We start from the raw sequence: 19640 nt of genomic DNA, 5'->3' as shown, positions 1-19640 counted from the left end.
CAATTAATTTGTGGCGTGCAGTTTATTGATACCGATATGAGACTTGTGTTGTTACAACTTGAATATCATAATTGTGATCACTTTCTGGATAGGTGACTACATTTCATAATTGTAGAGTTAGTTATTTAATTGTTTTCTTTCTTTTGATTCAGTCTTGGGGTATATGCATGACAGCCAGGCAAAAAAACAACTGTTGGAAAAAAATTAGTTCCTGTTGTTGAATACTGCTGGTAGAGTGTTGATGGACTAGCTTCTTGGATTACTGCAATCTTTGTGAAGGTGTTCTTATTGCTGTTGTTTCCAGGATCCTAAAGCTACATTTATCTGGGTATTAAGTTTACAGCTCGGGCCGATGGAGTTCAGTTCCCACGTCCTCTAGGGAGTTTGTACATCATCCTTGTAGAATGCATTGGTTTTCTCCAGGTGCTCCCGTTTCCTCCCGCAGTCCAAAGACAAACCGGTTAGTAGGTTAATTGGTCCCATGATTAGGTTAGGTTTAAATCAGGGGTTGCTGGACACATAGCTCGAAGGGCTATTCCACACTATATCTGTATCTCTAAATAAATAAATCAGTTTTAAGAAAAAAATCGGATGGCCAGTGACAGTATTTTGCAGTATGGAATACTTAAGGCAAAAAGAAGAAAAGAAAGCCCTTAGATGTATTCAATAATTAATTTAAAAATACTTGTATACACTTATTTGGAAGGGTGGAGTTTCAGCTCCCTTAAACCAAATTTGTGACATGCACCAATTTATAGTACAACAGTGTGGTAGTCAGTATGACTAACTGAGAAGTATTGAAGTTGCCCACATAGGGTTACAATTCTCTGACAGAAAACTTGTGTTTAAAGCTGTGCAAGAACATCAGTTGCAAGTTCAAGTGTGCAAGTTTAGGTTTAAACAAAAACATTTAATAAGCTGAATTTACAAACAATTCAGTGGTTTGAAGCTGACATATAGCACATTGATTGAAGCAATATAGCAAATTTGGAACTTTGTGTGTCTTTCAGGAATCCACTGTGCATCTCTAAATCATCTTCATTTGGTATAATTAGACAACAGGGAACTCCATTTGAATAAAAGAAATAACTAAGAAATGTTTAGCAGTAATTTCTGAAGCACAGCAAATGTAAACATGGATTTAAGAGGCTCTTCTAGATTTCTGTTTTACATGCAACATTTGATAATTTCTTTTTGTGAATTACTGATCACTCATGGCATTGTGGTATAGCAGTATGAGAAACTACTTCATGGCTCCAGACCTACATGGAATTTGCAGGTTTTCTCCACAGTAATATGGCTTTCCTCCCATGTCTCCAAGATATTCTGGTAGAATAATTGGCAACTGAACTTGCCCATTAGTATACGCAACCAGTTGGCATCGGTGAGGGAGAACAGAGCAGACAGGATGGGCCAAATAGTCTAATTCTGTTCCTATGTCTTATGGTCTACGAACAAGTTTTGGGGGTAATGAGACCTGATGGATTAAATGGCCACCTGTTTTATAAAGTACTTAAAAAAAAAATGATAGTTGACCATTCAGCCCCTGAAGTCTCTTCTAAGTTAGAAAATTATTTTATTTACCTGCGGTTGATTTGATTTTGGAAGAATTGATAGTGTTAAGTGCAATGTTTTTATCTCCTAAATGTCTCCATATAAGGCATAGAATACAATTTTAAAAACCAGTTGTTCATAATTTAGTTTGCTGAATATTGAGTCATGTTTCTGACTGTTCAAAATTCCAATCTTGCTTGTCTTAATTAATGTTCAAATGGATCTCTTATGGTTTATTAAAGAAAATGTAGAGAAAATGGCACTTTTGAGCGAGAGTTAAGATGTAACCATTTTTACTCTTTTAGGTGTATCCATGGGTAAATAGACCTTTTGTGAGAAATCTTACTGATCTATAGGGAAATAAAGACCAAAGTGCAGATTTAAATTTGTTCATAAGCATATCAACAAAGCAAAATTGTTTCTCCAGTTTTTATTTTAAAGATTTTGTCAACAGTACAAAAACACCAGTGTACCAGCCTTGGTGGTACTTTCTCAGAATTGAGTCGGAAATTAATATTTTCATTCAGGGGTACTGTACACTCCCACTGCCACCCTCCCTCCCCCCGACAAAAATTTAGGCAGTTTTCAGTTGGATATTTTAATCACTTCTACATTAAACTAAGTAAATAATTAACTTCCCAATTAAAAAAAATACTAACCATTGTCACCCAGTGACCTACTGTAATATCTGCAATTCAATTTGATTTCCTTCTCTGCTTAACTCAAAACAACTGTTTGTTTTGCATTGTTCTGCTTCATAATTCCAAATTCTGAAGTCTCCTTAGAACTTTCCACCTTTCTTTGTTTCATGGACAATCCTGAAGTAACACTTTAAACAAGCTTTTTGTTCCCTGTCTCTTGTTACAACAGTCAGCCATGTGAAATACCTTAGGGTGTTTAACCTTGTTAAAACCAATATATTAATGAAGGTACTGAAGAACATAATTGTCTCAATTATTCATTCTGTAATTATTGTACTATTTGAATTGTAGTATTTTGGTTTTGGAATATTTAATGTCACATTATGTCTTTTAATGTGCCCTAATGTTTGAAGCTGCCATTGAATTTAATGGTAATCCTTCAGTACAATTTAGAAAGTACCTTTTACCTTGGTATTTACAAATTGTTTTGCTTTCATTATCGCACAGCCTACCTAAGAAACTTGCAGTATACTAGAGGCTATTTAGCTAATATTTAACACTGCATTCAGTGGCAGTATAGAAACTGTTTTAAATCTGCTTCCTAAAAATCAGTTTTATTTATATGCACCTTTATGCTATCCTTACTTCAGGCAGAGTTTATTATCAATGTTCTTCAAAGCATTTGTTACTTGTATTTAGACAGGAGACTGCATTAGCTAAGCCCGCTGTTATCCTAAACTAGTGCAAAACTAATGTGCTGTCACTAATCTGTACATATTATTATCATTGATTTTTATTAGTCCATCATGGACTCAAATAACTTCAGTATGGGCTTTACAGGTCAAAAGATCTTAACGCCTTCTAGTAAAACTAGATTTTAAGGAATACATCAATAAGACTGCCTTTAATGAATGATTTCAGATAAAACCCAGAAAATCTCACGTAAGATCTAAGCTGGAATACAGTTAGAAACTGAGATTCCTCATTATTTTTAACAAACTGATTAATACCTTTGCGTAAGATTCTTATTATAACAAAGCCATTAATCTGTTTATTGACATGTTTTATCTTACAATATTGAAGAAAATTGACAAGTGTCAATGATGCATCCCAAAAATGTGCACAGATTAATTTCAATCATCTTCGTGAAGTTTTCCATTTTCATCTAGAAATGTTATTTTTGGTCTCTCCATTACTAGTCTGTGACTGGCATATACATATTATGCAAACTAAAGATTAATTACCCAAACTAATAGAAACAACATTGACTACAATCTTTTACTTAAACCTGAAAATAAAATGCCTGTAGTTCTGTGCACAGAGTGCACTGAGCTTGCAATGTACATGAAGTTTGAGATTTCTTTCTGACTCTAAGTTGCTTTATCATTTGATCCCAAGGAAAGGCATGTATATAGAATAATATTTCAGTCAGATTTGGCATATCTATTTTGATCTGTCCCTTTTCAGTTTAGGTAAAAAAAAACTGTTCAAATATTCCTTCACCATTTCTTCAATACATCCGAGGCTTTAGAGAGGTACAGAGTGAATAAAAATTAGATTACCCACAACCAAATCAAGAAAAGTGTTGGTAATTATCATTAATTCAGAGTTCACTTTAGTGTATCACATTTACCTCTTTTAGTAGTTCTTCACATTGCCAAAGAACTGACTCTCAAAGCTGCAGTCAGGATTAGACCACATGAAGTATTTTGTAATGTACATAATGCTTTTCCAGTTTATTGAAGGGCAGGTTTTTTACACTCTTGATGTGATGTAGATAGACCGCATTCTATTGGCTAATGCTATATCCAGGGCCTGAAGAGGGTCTGGGCCCTGCAGTTTGCTATTGCGTCCATAAATCAGCTGTCTGAAAGACTCTTGATCAAGAAGTGCACTGAAGTTTTTCAGGAAATAGCTCTCAGTGTAAGAAAGCAGCTCGTATGCATTGTGTATCTGAGGAAACCAAAGTAAATAAAACAAATTGAGGTAAGGAAGCATTTCCAATTTCACAGAGACAACAAGGTGAAACTAACAATCTTGCATTGTTTAGGGCATCCTGAAAATACTTTGCGGGTATTTAATTACTTATTGAACTAATTTCAACATTGATAAATCTGGTTTGTAAAATTGTGCAATACACAAACCCCAGATGAATCAGATGACCATATATCTTTTTAAAAATATTTATTTGCAGGATCTGGGCAATATTGGCAAGACCAGCATTTCTTGTTAATCCTGATTATTGTTAGTCGAAGAATAAAAATTGCTGACATTGGAGAGGGTACAAAGGAGGTTTACAAAAATAATTCTGGGAAAGAAAGGCTCATCTTATGAGCAGCATTTGATAACTCTGGGCCTGTGCTCTCTAGAATTTAGAAGTGGGGTGCAGGGGATCTCACTGAAACCTGTTGAATATTGAAAAGCCTAGAGAGAGTGGATATGGAGAGGATGTTTCCTATATCAGGGGAGTCTCGGACTAGAGGGCACAACCTCAGAATAGAGGGACATCTAGAATGGAGATGAGGAATTTCTTTAGCCAGAGTGTGGTGAATCTGAAATTCATGGTCACAGATGGCTGTAGAGGCCAAGTCATTGGGTGTATTTAAGGTAGAACTTGAAAGATTCTTGCTAACTTAGGGTTTGAAAGACTACGGGGAGAAGGCAGGAGAATGGGGTTGAGATGGAAATGAATCAGCCATGATGAAAAGCAGAGCAGACTTGATGGGCTGAATGATTTAATTCTATGTCTTACAGTTTTTATAAATTTACACACACTAATGACTTGAGTGAAAACATGGATGGGTGGGTTAGGAATGTCACAAGTAACAAAGATTGGTGGTATGTGTAGTGTAGAAAATTGCCGAAGGATACAGATCATTTGCAGGTATGGCTGGAGGAATGGCAGATGGAGTTTAATCTGGGCTAGTGTGTCATGTTGCACTTTAGAGATCAAATGTGAAGAAAACTTAGTTAATAGCAGAATTTATGTGGAGAGAAGGATTTTGGTGTCCAAGTTCATAGCTCCCTGAAAGTAGTTACACAAGTTGATAGCATGATTTTAAAAAAAAGGTGTATAGCATGCCTGCTTTTACTAGACTCTTGAATTCAATGTCATGAGAAGTAGTTATGTGCAGCTTTATAAAACTCTGGTTCAGCTGCATCTGAAGCATTGCATTCAGTTCTGGTCACCACACTATAGAAGCTATGTGGAGGCAATGGAAAGAGTGGAAAAGAGGTTCCCCAGGATGCTGCCTGGATCAGAGAGTGTGTGTTACAAGAGGAGGGTGGGAAAACTAGGAGGGTTTTCTCTGGTGTGGAGGAAGCTGAGGCGGGATCTGATGTAAGTTTATAAAATCTTGAGAGGCAAGAGACGGGCAGTAGCTTTTTCCCAGCATTGAAGTGTATAATGCATTTAGGGAGAGAGGAGGGAAAGCACAAAAGAGATGTGCATGGCATGATTTTTTTTTCCACATAGTAAGTGGTGGATGCCTGAAAAAGCACATGAATTTGCAGAGAATAGGGGGATATAGACTTGTGCAGGCAGAAGGCATCAAGTGTCATTGGCTAAACTAGTTAAGCACAAGATCTTGTGCTGAAAGGTCTGCTCCTGTGTTGTACTGATTGATGTTCTATTGATATTTGAAGTTTGCTTCCTTACTTATCAGTAATTTCAAATAGTATTTGTTATTTTGATTGACTCTAGCATCTTACTCCCTGCAACACACATCAAAGTTGCTGGTGAACGCATCAGGCCAGGCAGCATCTCTAGGAAGAGGTACAGTCGACTTTTCAGGCCGAGACCCTTCGTCAGGACTAACTGAAGGAAGAGCTAGTAAGAGATTTGAAAGTGGGATGGGGAGGGGGAGATCCAAAATGATAGGAGAAGACAGGAGGGGGAGGGATGGAGCCAAGAGCTGGACAGCTGATTGGAAAAAGGGATATGAGAGGATCATGGGACAGGAGGCCCAGGGAGAAGGAAAAAGGGGAGGGGAGAAACCCCAAAGGATGGGCAAGGGGTATAGTCAGAGGGACAGAGGGAGGAAAAAGGAGAGAGGAAGAATGTGTGTATATAAATAAATAATTGATGGGGTACGAGGGGGAGGTGGGGCATTAGCGGAAGTTAGAGAAGTCAATGTTCATGCCATCAGGTTGGAGGCTACCCAGATGGAATATAAGGTGGTGTTCTGCCAACCTGAGTGTGGCTTCATCTTTACAGTAGAGGAGGCTGTGGATAGATATATCAGAATGGGAATAGGATGTGGAATTAAAATGTGTGGCCACTGGGAGAACCTGCTTTCTCTGGTGGACAGAGCATACGTGTTCAGCAGAATGATATCCCAGTCTGCGTCGGGTCTCGCCAATATATAGAAGGCCACATCAGGAGCACCGGACGCAGTATATCACCCCAGCCCCAGGTTAAGTGTCGCCTCACCTGGAAGGACTGTCTGGGGCCCTGAATGGTGGTAAGGGAGGAAGTGTAAGAGCATGTGTAGCACTTGTTCCGCTTACAAGGATAAGTGCCAGGAGGGAGATCAGTGGGGAGGGGGAAACGAATGGACAAGGGAGTCGCGTAGGGAGCGATCCCTGCGGAAAGCGGGGGGGGGAGGGAAAGATGTGCTTAGTGGTGGGATCCCGTTGGAGTTGGCGGAAGTTACGGAGAATAATATGTTGGACCCGGAGGCTGGTGGGGTGGTAGGTGAGGACCAGGGGAACCCTATTCCTAATGGGGTGACGGGAGGATGGAGTGAGAGCAGATGTGTGTGAAATGGGGGAGATATGTTTGAGAGCAGAGTTGATGGTGGAGGAAGGGAAGCCCCTTTCTTTAAAAAAGGAGGATATCTCCCTCGTCCTGGAATGAAAAGCCTCATCCTGAGAGCAGATGCGGTGGAGACGGAGGAATTGCGAGAAGGGGATGGCATTTTTGCAAGAGACGGGGTGAGAAGAGGAATAGTCCAGATTATTGTGAGAGTCAGTAGGCTTATAGTAGACATCAGTAGATAAGCTGTCTCCATAGATAGAGACAGAAAGATCTAGAAAGGGGAGGGAGGTGTTGGAAATGGACCAGGTAAACTTGAGGGCAGGGTGAAAGTTGGAGGCAATTTTAATGAAGTCAACGAGCTCAGCATGCATGCAGGAAGCAGCGCCAATGCAGTCGTCGATGTAGCAAAAGAATAGTGGGGGACAGATATCAGAATAGGTTTGGAACATGGACCGTTCCACAAAGCCAACAAAAAGACAGGCATAGCTAGGACCCATACGGGTGCCCATAGCTACACCTTTAGTTGGAAGTGGAACAAGTGCTACACATGCCCTTACACTTCCTCCCTTACCACCATTCAGGGCCCCAGACAGTCCTTCCAGGTGAGGCGACACTTAACCTGGGGCTGGGGTGATATACTGCGTCCGGTGCTCCTGATGTGGCCTTCTATATATTGGCGAGACCCGACGCAGACTGGGAGATTGTTTTGCTGAACACCTACGCTCTGTCCGCCAGAGAAAGCAGGATCTTCCAGTGGCCACACATTTTAATTCCACATCCCATTCCCATTCTGATATGTCTATCCACTGCCTCCTCTACTGTAAAGATGGAGCCACATTCAGGTTGGAGGAACAGCACCTTATATTCCGTCTGGGTAGCCTCCAACCTGATGGCATGAACATTGACTTCTCTAACTTCCACTAATGCCCCACCTCCCCCTCGTAACCCAACCATTATTTATTTATATACACACATTCTTTCTCTCTCAACACACATCAAAGTTGCTGGTGAACACAGCAGGCCCAGCAGCATCTCTAGGAAGAGGTACAGACCTCTTCCTAGAGATGCTGCCTGGCTTGCTGCGTTCACCAGGAACTTTGATGTGTGTTGCTTGAATTTCCAGCATCTGCAGAATTCCTGTTGTTGTTTTCTTTCTCTCTGTCTCCCCTTTTTCTCCCTCTGTCCCTCTGACTATACCCCTTGCCCATCCTCTGGTTTTTTCCCCCCCTCCCCCTTTTCCTTCTCCCTGGGCCTCCTGTCCCATGATCCTCTCATATCCCTTTTGCCAATCAGCTGTCCAGCTCTTGGCTCCATCCCTCCCCCTCCTGTCTTCTCCTATCATTTTGGATCTCCCCCTCCCCCTCCCACTTTCAAATCTCTTACTAACTCTTCCTTCAGTTAGTCCTGACGAAGGGTCTCGGCCTGAAACATCGACTGTAACTCTTCCTAGAGATGCTACCTGGCCTGCTGTGTTCACCAGCAACTTTGATGTGTGTTGCTTGAATTTCCAGCATCTGCAGAATTCCTCGTGTTTACGATCTTACTCCCTGCCCTGCCATAGTCCGATAGATTATGGTTTTTGTGGTTGTTGATTGTTGAAAGTATTAAATACAGTTGAGAAATCTCCAACTGAGTCTGCCAATCATTTGGTACTTGGGCAGAGGAATGTTATCAGTACTTATTTGGCCATAATCAGAATCAGGTTTATTATCACTGGCATGTGTTGTGAAATTTGTTAACTTAGCAGTAGCAGTTCAATGTAATATATAATATAGAAGAAATAATAATAAATAATTACAGTATGTATATATTGAATAGATCAAAAATCATGCAAAAACAAATAATAAATATTTAAAAAGTGAGGTAGTGTTCATGGGTTTAATGTCCATTTAGGAATTAGATGGCAAAGGGGAAGGAGCTGTTCCTGAATCGCTGAGTGTGTGCCTTCAGGCTTCTGTATCTCCTACCTGATGGTAACAGTGAGAAAAGGGCATGCCCCTGGGTGCTGGAGTTCCTTAATAATGGACGCTGCCTTTCTGAGACACCGCTCCTTGAAGATGTCCTGGGTACTTTATAGGCTAGTACCTAAAATGGAGCTGACTAAATTCACGACCCTCTGCAGCTTCTTTTGGTCCTGTGCAGTTGGGCACCCCCGCACCCCTCCCCAATACCAGATGGTGATGCAGCTTGTCAGAATGCTCTCCATGGTACATCTATAGATGTTTTTGAGTGTTTTTGTTGGCAAATCTCTTCAAACTCATAATGAAGTATAGTTGGTGTCTTGCCTTCTTTATAGCTGTATCAACATGTTGGAACCAGGTTAGATCCTTAGAAATCTTGACACCCAGGAACTTGAAACTGCTCACTCTCTCCACTTCTGATCCCTCTATGAGGATTGGTATGTGATCCTTCATGTTACCCTTCTTGAAGTCCACAATCAGCTCTTTCATCTTACTGACGTTGAGTGCCAGGTTGTTGCTGCGACATCACTCTACTAGTTGGTATATCTCACTCCTGCACGCCCTCTCGTCTTCATCTGAGATTCTACCATCAATGGTTGTATCATCAGCAAATTTATGGATGTTATTTGAGCTATGCTAGCCATACAGTCATGAGTATAGAGACAGTGGAGCAGTGGGATAAGCACACACCCCTGAGGTGCATCAGTGTTGGTCGTCAGCTGGGAGGAGACATTATCACCAATCTGCACAGATTGTGGTCTTCCGGTTAGGAAGTCGAGGATTCAATTGCAAAGGAAGGTACAGAGGCCCAGGTTCTGTAACTTCTCAATCAGGATTGTGGGAATGATGGTGTTAAATGCTGAGCTATAGTCGATGAACAGCATCCTGACATAGGTGTTTGTGTTGTCCAGGTGGTCTAAGGCCGTGTGAAGAGCCATTGAGATTGCGTCTGCCGTTGACCTATTGTGGCGATGGTCAAATTGCAGTGGGTCCAGGTCCTTGCTGAGGCAGGAGTTCAGTCTAGTCATGACCAACCTCTCAAAGTATTTCATCACTCTCGATGTGAATGCTGCTCAAAACGGTAAGTGTTTTCAGGAGAGGTGTGAAAGTAAAGACATAAATAATTTTACTTTAAATAGACAATGTATGCAGCACCAAGTATTAATGGGTGATGCTGACAGAGAAAAAAAGTGACCAAGCAAATTGATTATGTTTCATGTTTTGTATTGCTGATTAAATTGGATGCATTGTATTGCTGCTGTATGTTAATAAATTTCATGACATATGCCGGAAATGATAAAGTTGATTCCGATTCTGAAGGAAAGTGCTTTCAAAGAACTGACTGAACTTACCTTAGCATAGCAATAAATGATGACTGCATTCTCCAAGTTCATAATTTTGGTGCAGATGATCTCGCAATGCCTCTGCAATGCTTCTAGTTCGAACAGGCTTGCCGCAGATAATAGCTTAGAAAATTAATGAAAGAAAACTCAATTAATTACTACATCTTTTCAACAGTCTGTTGGTACACGTTACAACTTAAGTAGGGTAGCAGCCAAAAATCTTAATGCCTTACTACACTGTTGGCCTTCTCCTTTCTTATAATTAGAATATGTAAGCTTAACAGTAAATGCTGAATACTCAGCCCTCACTACTACCCAGCTGTTAATACATTAGGTCTGATATTTTCAACAAAGCCTTCGCAGGATTGTAGGACAATGCCCAGAAGATCACACTAATTATAGGAGAAAGAGCACAAGTGATGACATCTGTTCCTCCTTCCAGAGGTGTCACCTGCACTGCTGAGAATTTTCAACATTTGCAATGTTTTTGATTTTCACTGCCTTCTTCCAGTTATTTAAACAATGGTAATCCTTTGTATGTGTACATTATTGTAAATGTCTTTGGTACCCCTTCAAATACTTTCACTCCACAAGTATGGTACCCATATTGGACACAGTATTCTAAATAACGATACTGCATACATTGCTAGTATCATTTAATTTTAATGGTCTAGAAATAACAGTAAGTTACATTAACTGTTTTGTTTTTTTCATTGGGGCGGTGGGGTTGTTGGTGTGCAGGAGCAGGAATTTGGGTAGGAAACATGGTTTACCTGCAAGCATTGGACTTTCAATTCTGAAACACCCTTCTTTGACCTGATTGGTAACCAACCAGACTGGGAGCATTCAAGAGCAGGCTGATGGGCTGGTGGCATCATGGGTCTTTGGTGAGTGGGGAACGACTTTTAGTACTCTGGTATTCTTCCCAGGGCTGAAGGCTTCCCAAATATAAAAGGTGTCAATTAAAATGGAGCTTTGTAAGCTTCCTTGGCATTTTTACAATGCCACTCCATCTGCTTAAAGTGATGGGGCTGCTTTTACTTTAAATTCCAGAGGTGGCTGGATCGAAATCAACATCTTGACACGTTTAGAGTCTTTCTTAAGTTATTCCCTCACCTGTACTCAATCCCAAATGTTGTCTGTGGAAAATACTTCCATATGCTGTCTATAAAACCCGGGATTCCATTTACTTTTAATAACTGCACTGTGTTGTCAACCTTTAGAACATCTACATACCAGGAACTGCGTGAGGATCAGCACCATGAAATTAAATCATAGAGTTATGCAGCATATAAACAGGCCCTACAGCCCAACTCATCTGCGCCGACCAAATTCACTAACTGGCCCAAATCCCTCCACACCAGAGATTCCCAATCTGAGGTCCATAGACCCCTCAGCTAATAGGTAGGGGTCCATGGCATAAAAAAAAAGGTTGGCAACCGTTCCTATTCATGTAACTGTCCAAATGCTCTTTAAAATGCCATAGTTGTACCTGTCTCTACCTCTTCCTCTGGCAGCTTGTTCAATATACTGATCGCCCATTGTGTAAAAATGTTGCCTAATTTTTAAAACTTTATCCCTCTTACTTTAAACCTATGTCCCTTTGGTTTGAACTCCCCTACTCTTGGTAAAAAGACCTTGGCTATGGACTATGTCTTTTCCCCTGTGCTCCTCAATATTCTGACTGACAGACAAAGATAAGTTCGCCAAATGCCTTCTTCAGCTCTCTGTGTGGGCACTTTGTTCTACAACGCTCCCCAGGGCCCTACCATTTACTATGCGCGTCTTAATGTGGTTTGTCTAACCAAATGAAACACCTCACATTTTTCTAAATTAAATTCCATCTGCCACTCCTCTGCCCACCAGCCGAGTAGAACAAAATCTTGTCGTCTTGGATAGCCTTCTTCACTGTCCATGATACTGCCGTCCATCCAATAATTTACTAATCATACCACTTACATTCTCATCCAAATCACTAATTTCTTTTAATCCCCATTTGTTTTCCCCCTCTATGGAAAAGCTGCTGAACGAGTGAGCTGAAATACTCACTTCGACAGGAACAACAAAGGATCAGTATCATTCTGCATTTTCTTATATCTCTACATACTGTCAGTCTACCTACTGCAGATTTTTTACAAATTGTCCAAAAGTCATTGGGCACTAGAAAATGCCAGGGGAGGAGAGCTGAGGTGGTGTGGGAGAGAGCAGGGGCCTCTGCTGGGCATGTTGGGATCTGTACTGGGTTTGGGGCTGGCTCCTCCCATCAGTACTGCCCTTCAGTGTTTGCTCAGTGCAAGAACAAACTGGACCTGGGCAATCAGGGCCTTGGTATACAGTATATTATTTTTTTTCTTTGTGACTATGTTTTTCTGAAATCGTAACCATATGTGCTATTTGTGCTACGTGCAGTGTTCTGTGTAGTGTTGCTAATGTGTTTTACACCTTTGCCCCAGAGGAAAGCTGTTTCAATTGGTGAGATTCATGCATGGTTGAATGATAATTTATCTTGAACTTGCCACTCTTACTGCACTTGCTAATACAGTGGATTCCAGTCGATTGGGACAAATTAGGACCAGTGCATTTTGGCTCAATTGAGTGGCTGCACCTTGTTAGCCAAAGTTTCATGGAAATAGTTTAAAAAAGACACACTACTGCTTAACTGAGTAACAAATTAGAACATTACCAATACTACTACAGTACTATAAAACTGTGTATTAGTTCCTAAGATTTATTGATGGAAGAATTCAATCCAGTGTACACTATCATGTTCTTTTGAGTGACTGTGAATTAACAAAATCAGCCCAGGCACCGAGTGCAGATAACAGACTGCCTTCATAGCATTCCTACATGAAGTGTCAAAAAAATCACTGCTTTTTGATTCGATGTCTGTCAACCTGAATGAATACCCTAACACAAGCATATGCAACTGGCACTATTTAGAAACCATTCGGCAACAGTCTCCTGTTGCAATTAGGCAGCGTAGTGTCCCAAATAAATGACAGGAATCCTGGCTATTTTCTTGATTGGTTCTTGTTCAAAAGTTGCCCCAAGTAAGTGGCTACCCCAGTTCACTGATGGCACAATTGACCAGAATCCACTGTATTTAGAGTCCAGCTTGGTTAAGGGAGTGTTAATAAATCTACTTCACAGTTATTGCAGCACCTGATAGCATGTGAAACCTCAACTTTTACTCTTTGGGTTATGTAATAACGCTCATCAGTCCAGGGTTGAAGCCATTAGCAACTCTAAACTTCTGTTGTAAAAGCATCCAAGGTAGTATTAGCATGGCAGCCTTTTATCTTATTGGCAAAAAAAAAATCTAATGAAGTATTGCAGTAAGACCAGTGCTCAGGAAACGGTACCCTCTTTATGCCAATGTTCAGGAGGGGAAATTAAATAAAGAGAGGAACCCAATGTGTCTGAAATATGCACAAGGAAATGCCATTTTAACTCAGGAGTTCTGATTTATCTGCATGGTGCTTTCTCTCTATAGAACATTGGGGCTTCTTAAAAAAAACTTCACATTGCCAAGTCCATAACCGGAAGACAAACAGTATACCTTGTTGAAACTATCTAGGTTTCAGTTATGAGGGCAGTAAGGGAGAATAGGAAAAGCCTGCAGAGGAGCTCTTTCTGCTTGATAACAGCCATGAATATTTATGAACCAACCCATAATCTACTTTTGTCAGGGCTTTTCATCACAAAAACTTCCCAGAGGTTTCCGTAACAGTAACTGGCTCTGCCTCTGTTAACTCTAGAGTTCCCAACTCCAATGCTTCCCTATTAACTTCTCACATTACATACACATTTAAACAGTCTGTCCCAAGTTGCACCAAATCTCACTCTCCTGCCTGTTATGGTGCATAAGAATTTCAGACCAGAGGAGTCTCAAATGCTATTTTAAAACATTCAAAGCCTTTCCCTTTAAAGCAGGATCAGTGACCGGACCAACTCAGATTAGAATAAGATAGAGATTGAGTATGAAAGTACTTCCTTTTGTTCTCCTGCTGTGTTTAGCAGTTCACGATTTTGCTGCTATCATTATCCACCATTATTATTTAGACCACTAAATGCTGCAGGCTTTTCGACCGGGGAAAGGGGTACAGTATGCTTACGTCCAAGCCTGATTTCCACCAACATTCACAATTTCATCATGAAGTAATTAAATCATGCAAAGCAGAAACAGGCTGACAAATTTGCTCGTTGTATTTGGGGACTCGTGCCCTCAGTGACTCAGCACCATAAAGGGCTAATGATTCCTAATTGATTCTGCCTGAACAGAACCCACATCCTGAATGAATCATACGTCTTCAAGTTATTTACACTGCATTTCAGTTCTAACTTCAATACCATGATGTCATAATTCTTGAGTATTGCTCATGGAAACTCAAAATCATGTTTTAAGGCAGTTGTACCCAAAATACAAAATGTAGGATTTGGTTTCTGAAAATCATGCAAGTATTATCTCAAGACTTACTCCCCCTGAACTGGCTCCCACTACCTTAAGAATGCAGTCCTTATTCTTGTAATTAAGTATAGAATGACACACTTCTGTAACTAGAGTTATAAATTATTTCCTTCACTTCTCAGAGTGAACTGCTGTGCGTATTCTTCTCGTGTGCGCCTGCACATGCCCCAGCCATGGTCTCTGACACTGACATCTAAATGCAACTGCCTACCCACCCACCTTTGTGCTTTAAGACCTTAAAGACTACATCTTTGAACAAACTTCTTTCTTGCAGTTCTGGTCTCCCTTCTTGAGGAAGGATATACTGGCTTTGGAGGCGGTGCAGAGGAGGTTCACCAGGTTGACTCCAGAGATGAGGGGGTTAGACTATGAGGAGGGATTGAGTCGCCTCGGACTGTACTTGCTAGAATTCAGTAGGATGAGAGGAGATCTTATAGGAACATAGAAAATTATGAAAGGGATTGATAAGGTAGAGGCAGGAAAGTTGTTTCCACTGGTAGGTGAGACTAGAACTAGAGGCAATAGCCTCAAGATATGGGGGGGGGGGTAAATTTAGGATGGACATGAGGAGGAACTGCTTTTCCCAAAGAGTGGTGAATCTATGGAATTCTCTGCCCAATGAAGCAGTGGAGGCTACCTCAGTAAATATATTTAAGACAAGGTTGGATAGATTTTTGCTTAGTAGGGAAATTAAGGATTATGGGGAAAAGGCAGGTAGGTGGAGATGAGTCCATGGTCAGATCAGCCATGATCTTACTGAATGGCCGAGCAGGCTCGACGGACCAGATGGCCTATTCCTGCTATTATTTCTTATGTTCTTATGTAATAATACTTGTAGAAATTATGTCTCAACAACTGTTTTTTGATTATGCTGTGAAGTAGTTTGGAATATTCCACATGGAAGTAGTTGTAGTATTTAACAATCATTATAGATACCAAGTGTCCTTACCTCCAGCACATCAGAAATGGGTAAAGTTATTGAATCAGTATCACCGTAATATAAATACTGCATCATCAGCTAGAGGGGTAAGAGACAGCTCAGATTAGAACAGCTTGAAACAAAACAATCATTTTCTGATGTTTTTAAAAAGATGCATTTTACAGGCACTTTAGCACCATATAACCCTATCCACGTCAGAAGGAATTGCTTATTATTATAAATTCTGTGTAATTGTTTAGTTGTCGTTAAATAGTTAATGTTAATAGACAATACTTGTAATGGTGGCGAACAAAGCAGCAGATTTCACCTTTTGCATACAGTGAAACATGAATACAGACTTATAACTTGAAGACTTTCCAGCTTTCAATAAACATTCTTGGCACTGGTAACATGAGTTAGCATACTGGGTTATGGAGTGGAACCAAATGTGCTCACTCAGTAATTGTTGAATTGTGCCCTGATTTTTCTGAAAAGCTGTGAGACCTATTGTTTTTGAGAAGTGTTGGCAAAACTTTCTAGTCCAACTTCCCTAATCTTGTGCAATCTCTGATGACCAGTACAGTCATAAGCAAAGGATTGGAAGCGGAAGTTCAGAGTCTCATAACAAGGGACAAGTTGAAGGGCAAAGAAAAAATAGACGGGGTAAACTGGGAAATAAAGATTTAAAGGTGAGAATAAAATGAATGGGACAATTTTATAGCACAAGTTCATTGCCACCAGCATAATTCCAGAGTGCTGCAGTAAAAAGACATGTACCTGGAAAATGTGATATTTAACTTCGCTGATCTCTATACACTTGCAAGGTGGGTTCTCCAGAGATGTCTTACTAGTCAGCAGCATTTTAAACCTAAAGTGCAAGAATTGAGATGAATTTCTTGTTTAATAGTCTTATAGAAATTGCATTATTTCCATGATTTTAAATACCTTCTTCCATTCTCATTGCAGTATGCATCAGCCGTCAGCTGGAAGCTCATTCTGAGCAGAAATCTCATCATTATGCCTACCCTTAGCCTTCCCACTACCGGAAACTTACTGGGATGAGTTTACATTGCAGAATGCTGTACCACAGAGGCTTTGATGCACAATATTAATGGCTGCTTACTCACTTATAACTTAAAATAGTACCAAGAAAATTTTAATTTATTTTTGGACTATTAGAGTTTTCCCATTCTAGTGTTAATTGCAAATGTTAACATTGTGATATTTTATTTCTACATTAACAATTAGGTTGAAGTTGCTGCACAAGAGAATACAGGTTCATTTATCTGAACTGCTCTGTAAAAGGGAGCACCGAATCAATGAAGCATGCAGCAGAGGAACAGGTTCTCTTTTGGTCAGCCATGCAGACTGACTGTACTGCACTACCAGAATTCGACTTCCCAGAGTGCATCACCTCACACTTGTACGGATTAAATTCCACTCAGCTTTACAGCTGATCTATGTCCTTCTGTATGCTTAGACCATCGTTTTGGCTGTCTTTCACTCCATCAGTTTCATATTGTCTGAAAACTTACTAATCATACCCAAGTCATATAAATTACAAACAGAAGGCGGCCCCAGCAATGATCTTTATAGCAGACTACTTGTTACAGACTAGCAGTTAGAGAAATGCTCATCCACCACTACTCCCTGCTTCCTATCACCAAGCCAGCTTTAGGTTTGTATCCTTTCTGCCTTGACTTTCTGGACCAACCTGCAAACCAGAACTTTGTCAAAAGCCTTGTTAAAACCCACATAAACAGCATCTATTGCTTTAGCCTTAAGACGACATTTAATTGACCCACATTGATGGTTTAAGCATTCCCAGTGTTTGGCGGTGAGATGCAGCAGCCGAGGTCAAAAACAGAAACAAAACTATTTGTGGTGCTTTATCATACCTGTTTGAGGCAGTAATTAGGAGAACTTTATGTGCATAAAATGGCTTTCCTTCTACCAAGAATGTTAAATCTGACATGTCCTTATTGTTCAGAAAACGAGGATCTGGAAAGCAATGAAGAAATTATGTTCAAACAGACAATTAAAGAAAATGTTCAATAAAATTTGATTCTGGCAAATGCATGTCATGTAGAGGACATCATGGGAAGCAAGTGCTCGAAAGGAAATACTGATTACTAAATATCAATTAGTGGGAACTTATGAGGGATGTGGGTTTTAGGCAACATTCCATTGTAGTAAAGAGGAATGTGAAAGGGATGGGAAGAATGTTTTCTCATAAACCACTTATTTCAACTGCATTCCATCCTGAAGTAAAGGGTTTTGCTCAATGAGAATGATCTGATAAAGCTGGAAATTTCCCTAAGGATGCATCAGATAATATGTTCCAGTGTCTCAAACGTCTGTGGTTATTCTGTGAATTCCTTATCGATGCAGTGCTGGGATGTCATTTAAAGAAATAATGCCAGTTCTTAGATGTTACGGTTTCAGGTTGTAATGCATTGCTGGTTCAAATCAGGAGGTCAAGGGGGCCAGCTGGGGATTCATTGTTCATCACAGCAACCCTCAATACAGTTGGGAAAACATCTCTTTATCTCATTTCCAATGACCATGCAGGGATCACATTTGGAAGTTGTACACGCGCCAAAGTTGGGACAACGTCATCGTTAACAGTTTGTCTGTCGACAATCATGGGCTTCATTTTAAACTGTTCTAGTCAGGTAGATTTCACTTCACCCATTTCTCATCCCGATGACTTCATCTGCTCAGAAAGCAAGGGTGAAAGATTGAGCTATGAAGCAGGAGAACATAAAACCCTATTCACCGCCACCCAAAATTCTGAGCAGTAATGACATACCTAAACGAGCAGGTGGATTTCTCTTTATCTCGGGTATACCAGGAATAGGACCATTGCCGTAACAGTGAATAAAGATTGAAGCTATCTGTTGATTAACGGCATCATTCTGTGGGGGCAAAGAAGTACAGAATAAGGGCTTGGGAAAACAGTGATCAAATTTTGTCATTGTCATGTTCCAAGCTAAATATACCAGTTTCAGAAATAAATACCTTTTCCATCAATACTGCCACATATTCTCTGCTCCGGAAAGGTTTAACTAGTGATGAGCTGAGTTCTGGGTATACTGCTTCATGGCATCCTTGGATGCCTTATATTTTTTAATGGAATATTGCAATAAAAATGCATTCTACCTTGCTAACCCTAAGAATGTCAAACATCAGTGGAAGTCCCTCTTGAATCAGCTCCTCATTGTAGTCCTCCTCTTTGATCGTAATGAATTCCCGTAACACATACTGCATCACAGGATATCTGCTCTGATGGTATGAGGTCCTCAGAGATTCTATCCACATATGTAGCTTCCAGGGGACACCTAGGTAAAGAACGGAATGAGAAATGAAATCTAATCCTTAAAAATACTGATATTCTGTACGTTTGAAGATTAACTGTAATTAAATGTACAAGATGACAGGATCAAACCATTTCAAAATGATAGGAATTTAAAACATTTAATGTCACAGATCTATTTCCAGGGACCTCACCATGTGACCTAGGTTGACATCAGCCTTCCAGAGAATAGATGATTTTGTGTTTTTTTTTGTTAAAATGAGGCACTATTTACCTGTGAAGGTGGATTGAAACAATGTCCCAGGAGATTATTCCATGAGAATGGGAGTTTTCCTCATGTCTTGTCTAATCACCAGAAGAGCAGGGAATGGAAGGATGCCAATTAGTCCATCCATCTGTACACAGGAGCAACCGAACTTCCCAGCCTCTCCTCATCGCCTTCCAGTGATTTTTCTTTTTAAGTGTTTATCCCATTCCCCGTCCCCATTTCATCTTTTTATTTCTTAGCTGCAAAAAGCATTTTGTTTTCCTTAGGTGCAGGCGGTGATATCTGTTATCTGTCAAGTAGGGGACTGTGCACAATTCTGATTTGATGGAGACGGACGTGAGAGTACAGAGGAACATCTGGAAAACTTCTGAAATGCCCGCTTCGCTGCCACTGCTACTGTGTGGTAACCGG

At 40.3% G+C, this 19640-nt stretch overlaps 1 protein-coding gene across 1 annotated transcript in view; it reads right to left on the bottom strand.

Annotated features, from left to right (window-relative positions):
• Positions 1 to 1320: 1320 nt before the first annotated feature.
• The window catches only part of abtb2b (ankyrin repeat and BTB (POZ) domain containing 2b), a 231970-nt gene continuing 213650 nt past the window's right edge, over positions 1321 to 19640 (bottom strand). Inside the window, exons 12-18 of the mRNA XM_063061802.1 lie at positions 18808 to 18986; positions 18458 to 18563; positions 17544 to 17646; positions 16423 to 16513; positions 15676 to 15744; positions 10268 to 10381; positions 1321 to 4148 (exon numbers count right to left, since the gene is read on the bottom strand). Of these exons, the coding sequence (XP_062917872.1) occupies positions 3951 to 4148; positions 10268 to 10381; positions 15676 to 15744; positions 16423 to 16513; positions 17544 to 17646; positions 18458 to 18563; positions 18808 to 18986 (860 nt within the window). The 3' untranslated portion in view covers positions 1321 to 3950. The remainder of the gene's footprint in view (positions 4149 to 10267; positions 10382 to 15675; positions 15745 to 16422; positions 16514 to 17543; positions 17647 to 18457; positions 18564 to 18807; positions 18987 to 19640) is intronic.

Source organism: Mobula hypostoma, chromosome 11 (genome assembly GCF_963921235.1).
Source record: "Mobula hypostoma chromosome 11, sMobHyp1.1, whole genome shotgun sequence".
NCBI lineage: Eukaryota > Metazoa > Chordata > Chondrichthyes > Myliobatiformes > Myliobatidae > Mobula > Mobula hypostoma.
Note: the sequence above shows the minus strand (reverse complement) of the source record. Positions and strands in the feature narration are given on the sequence as shown.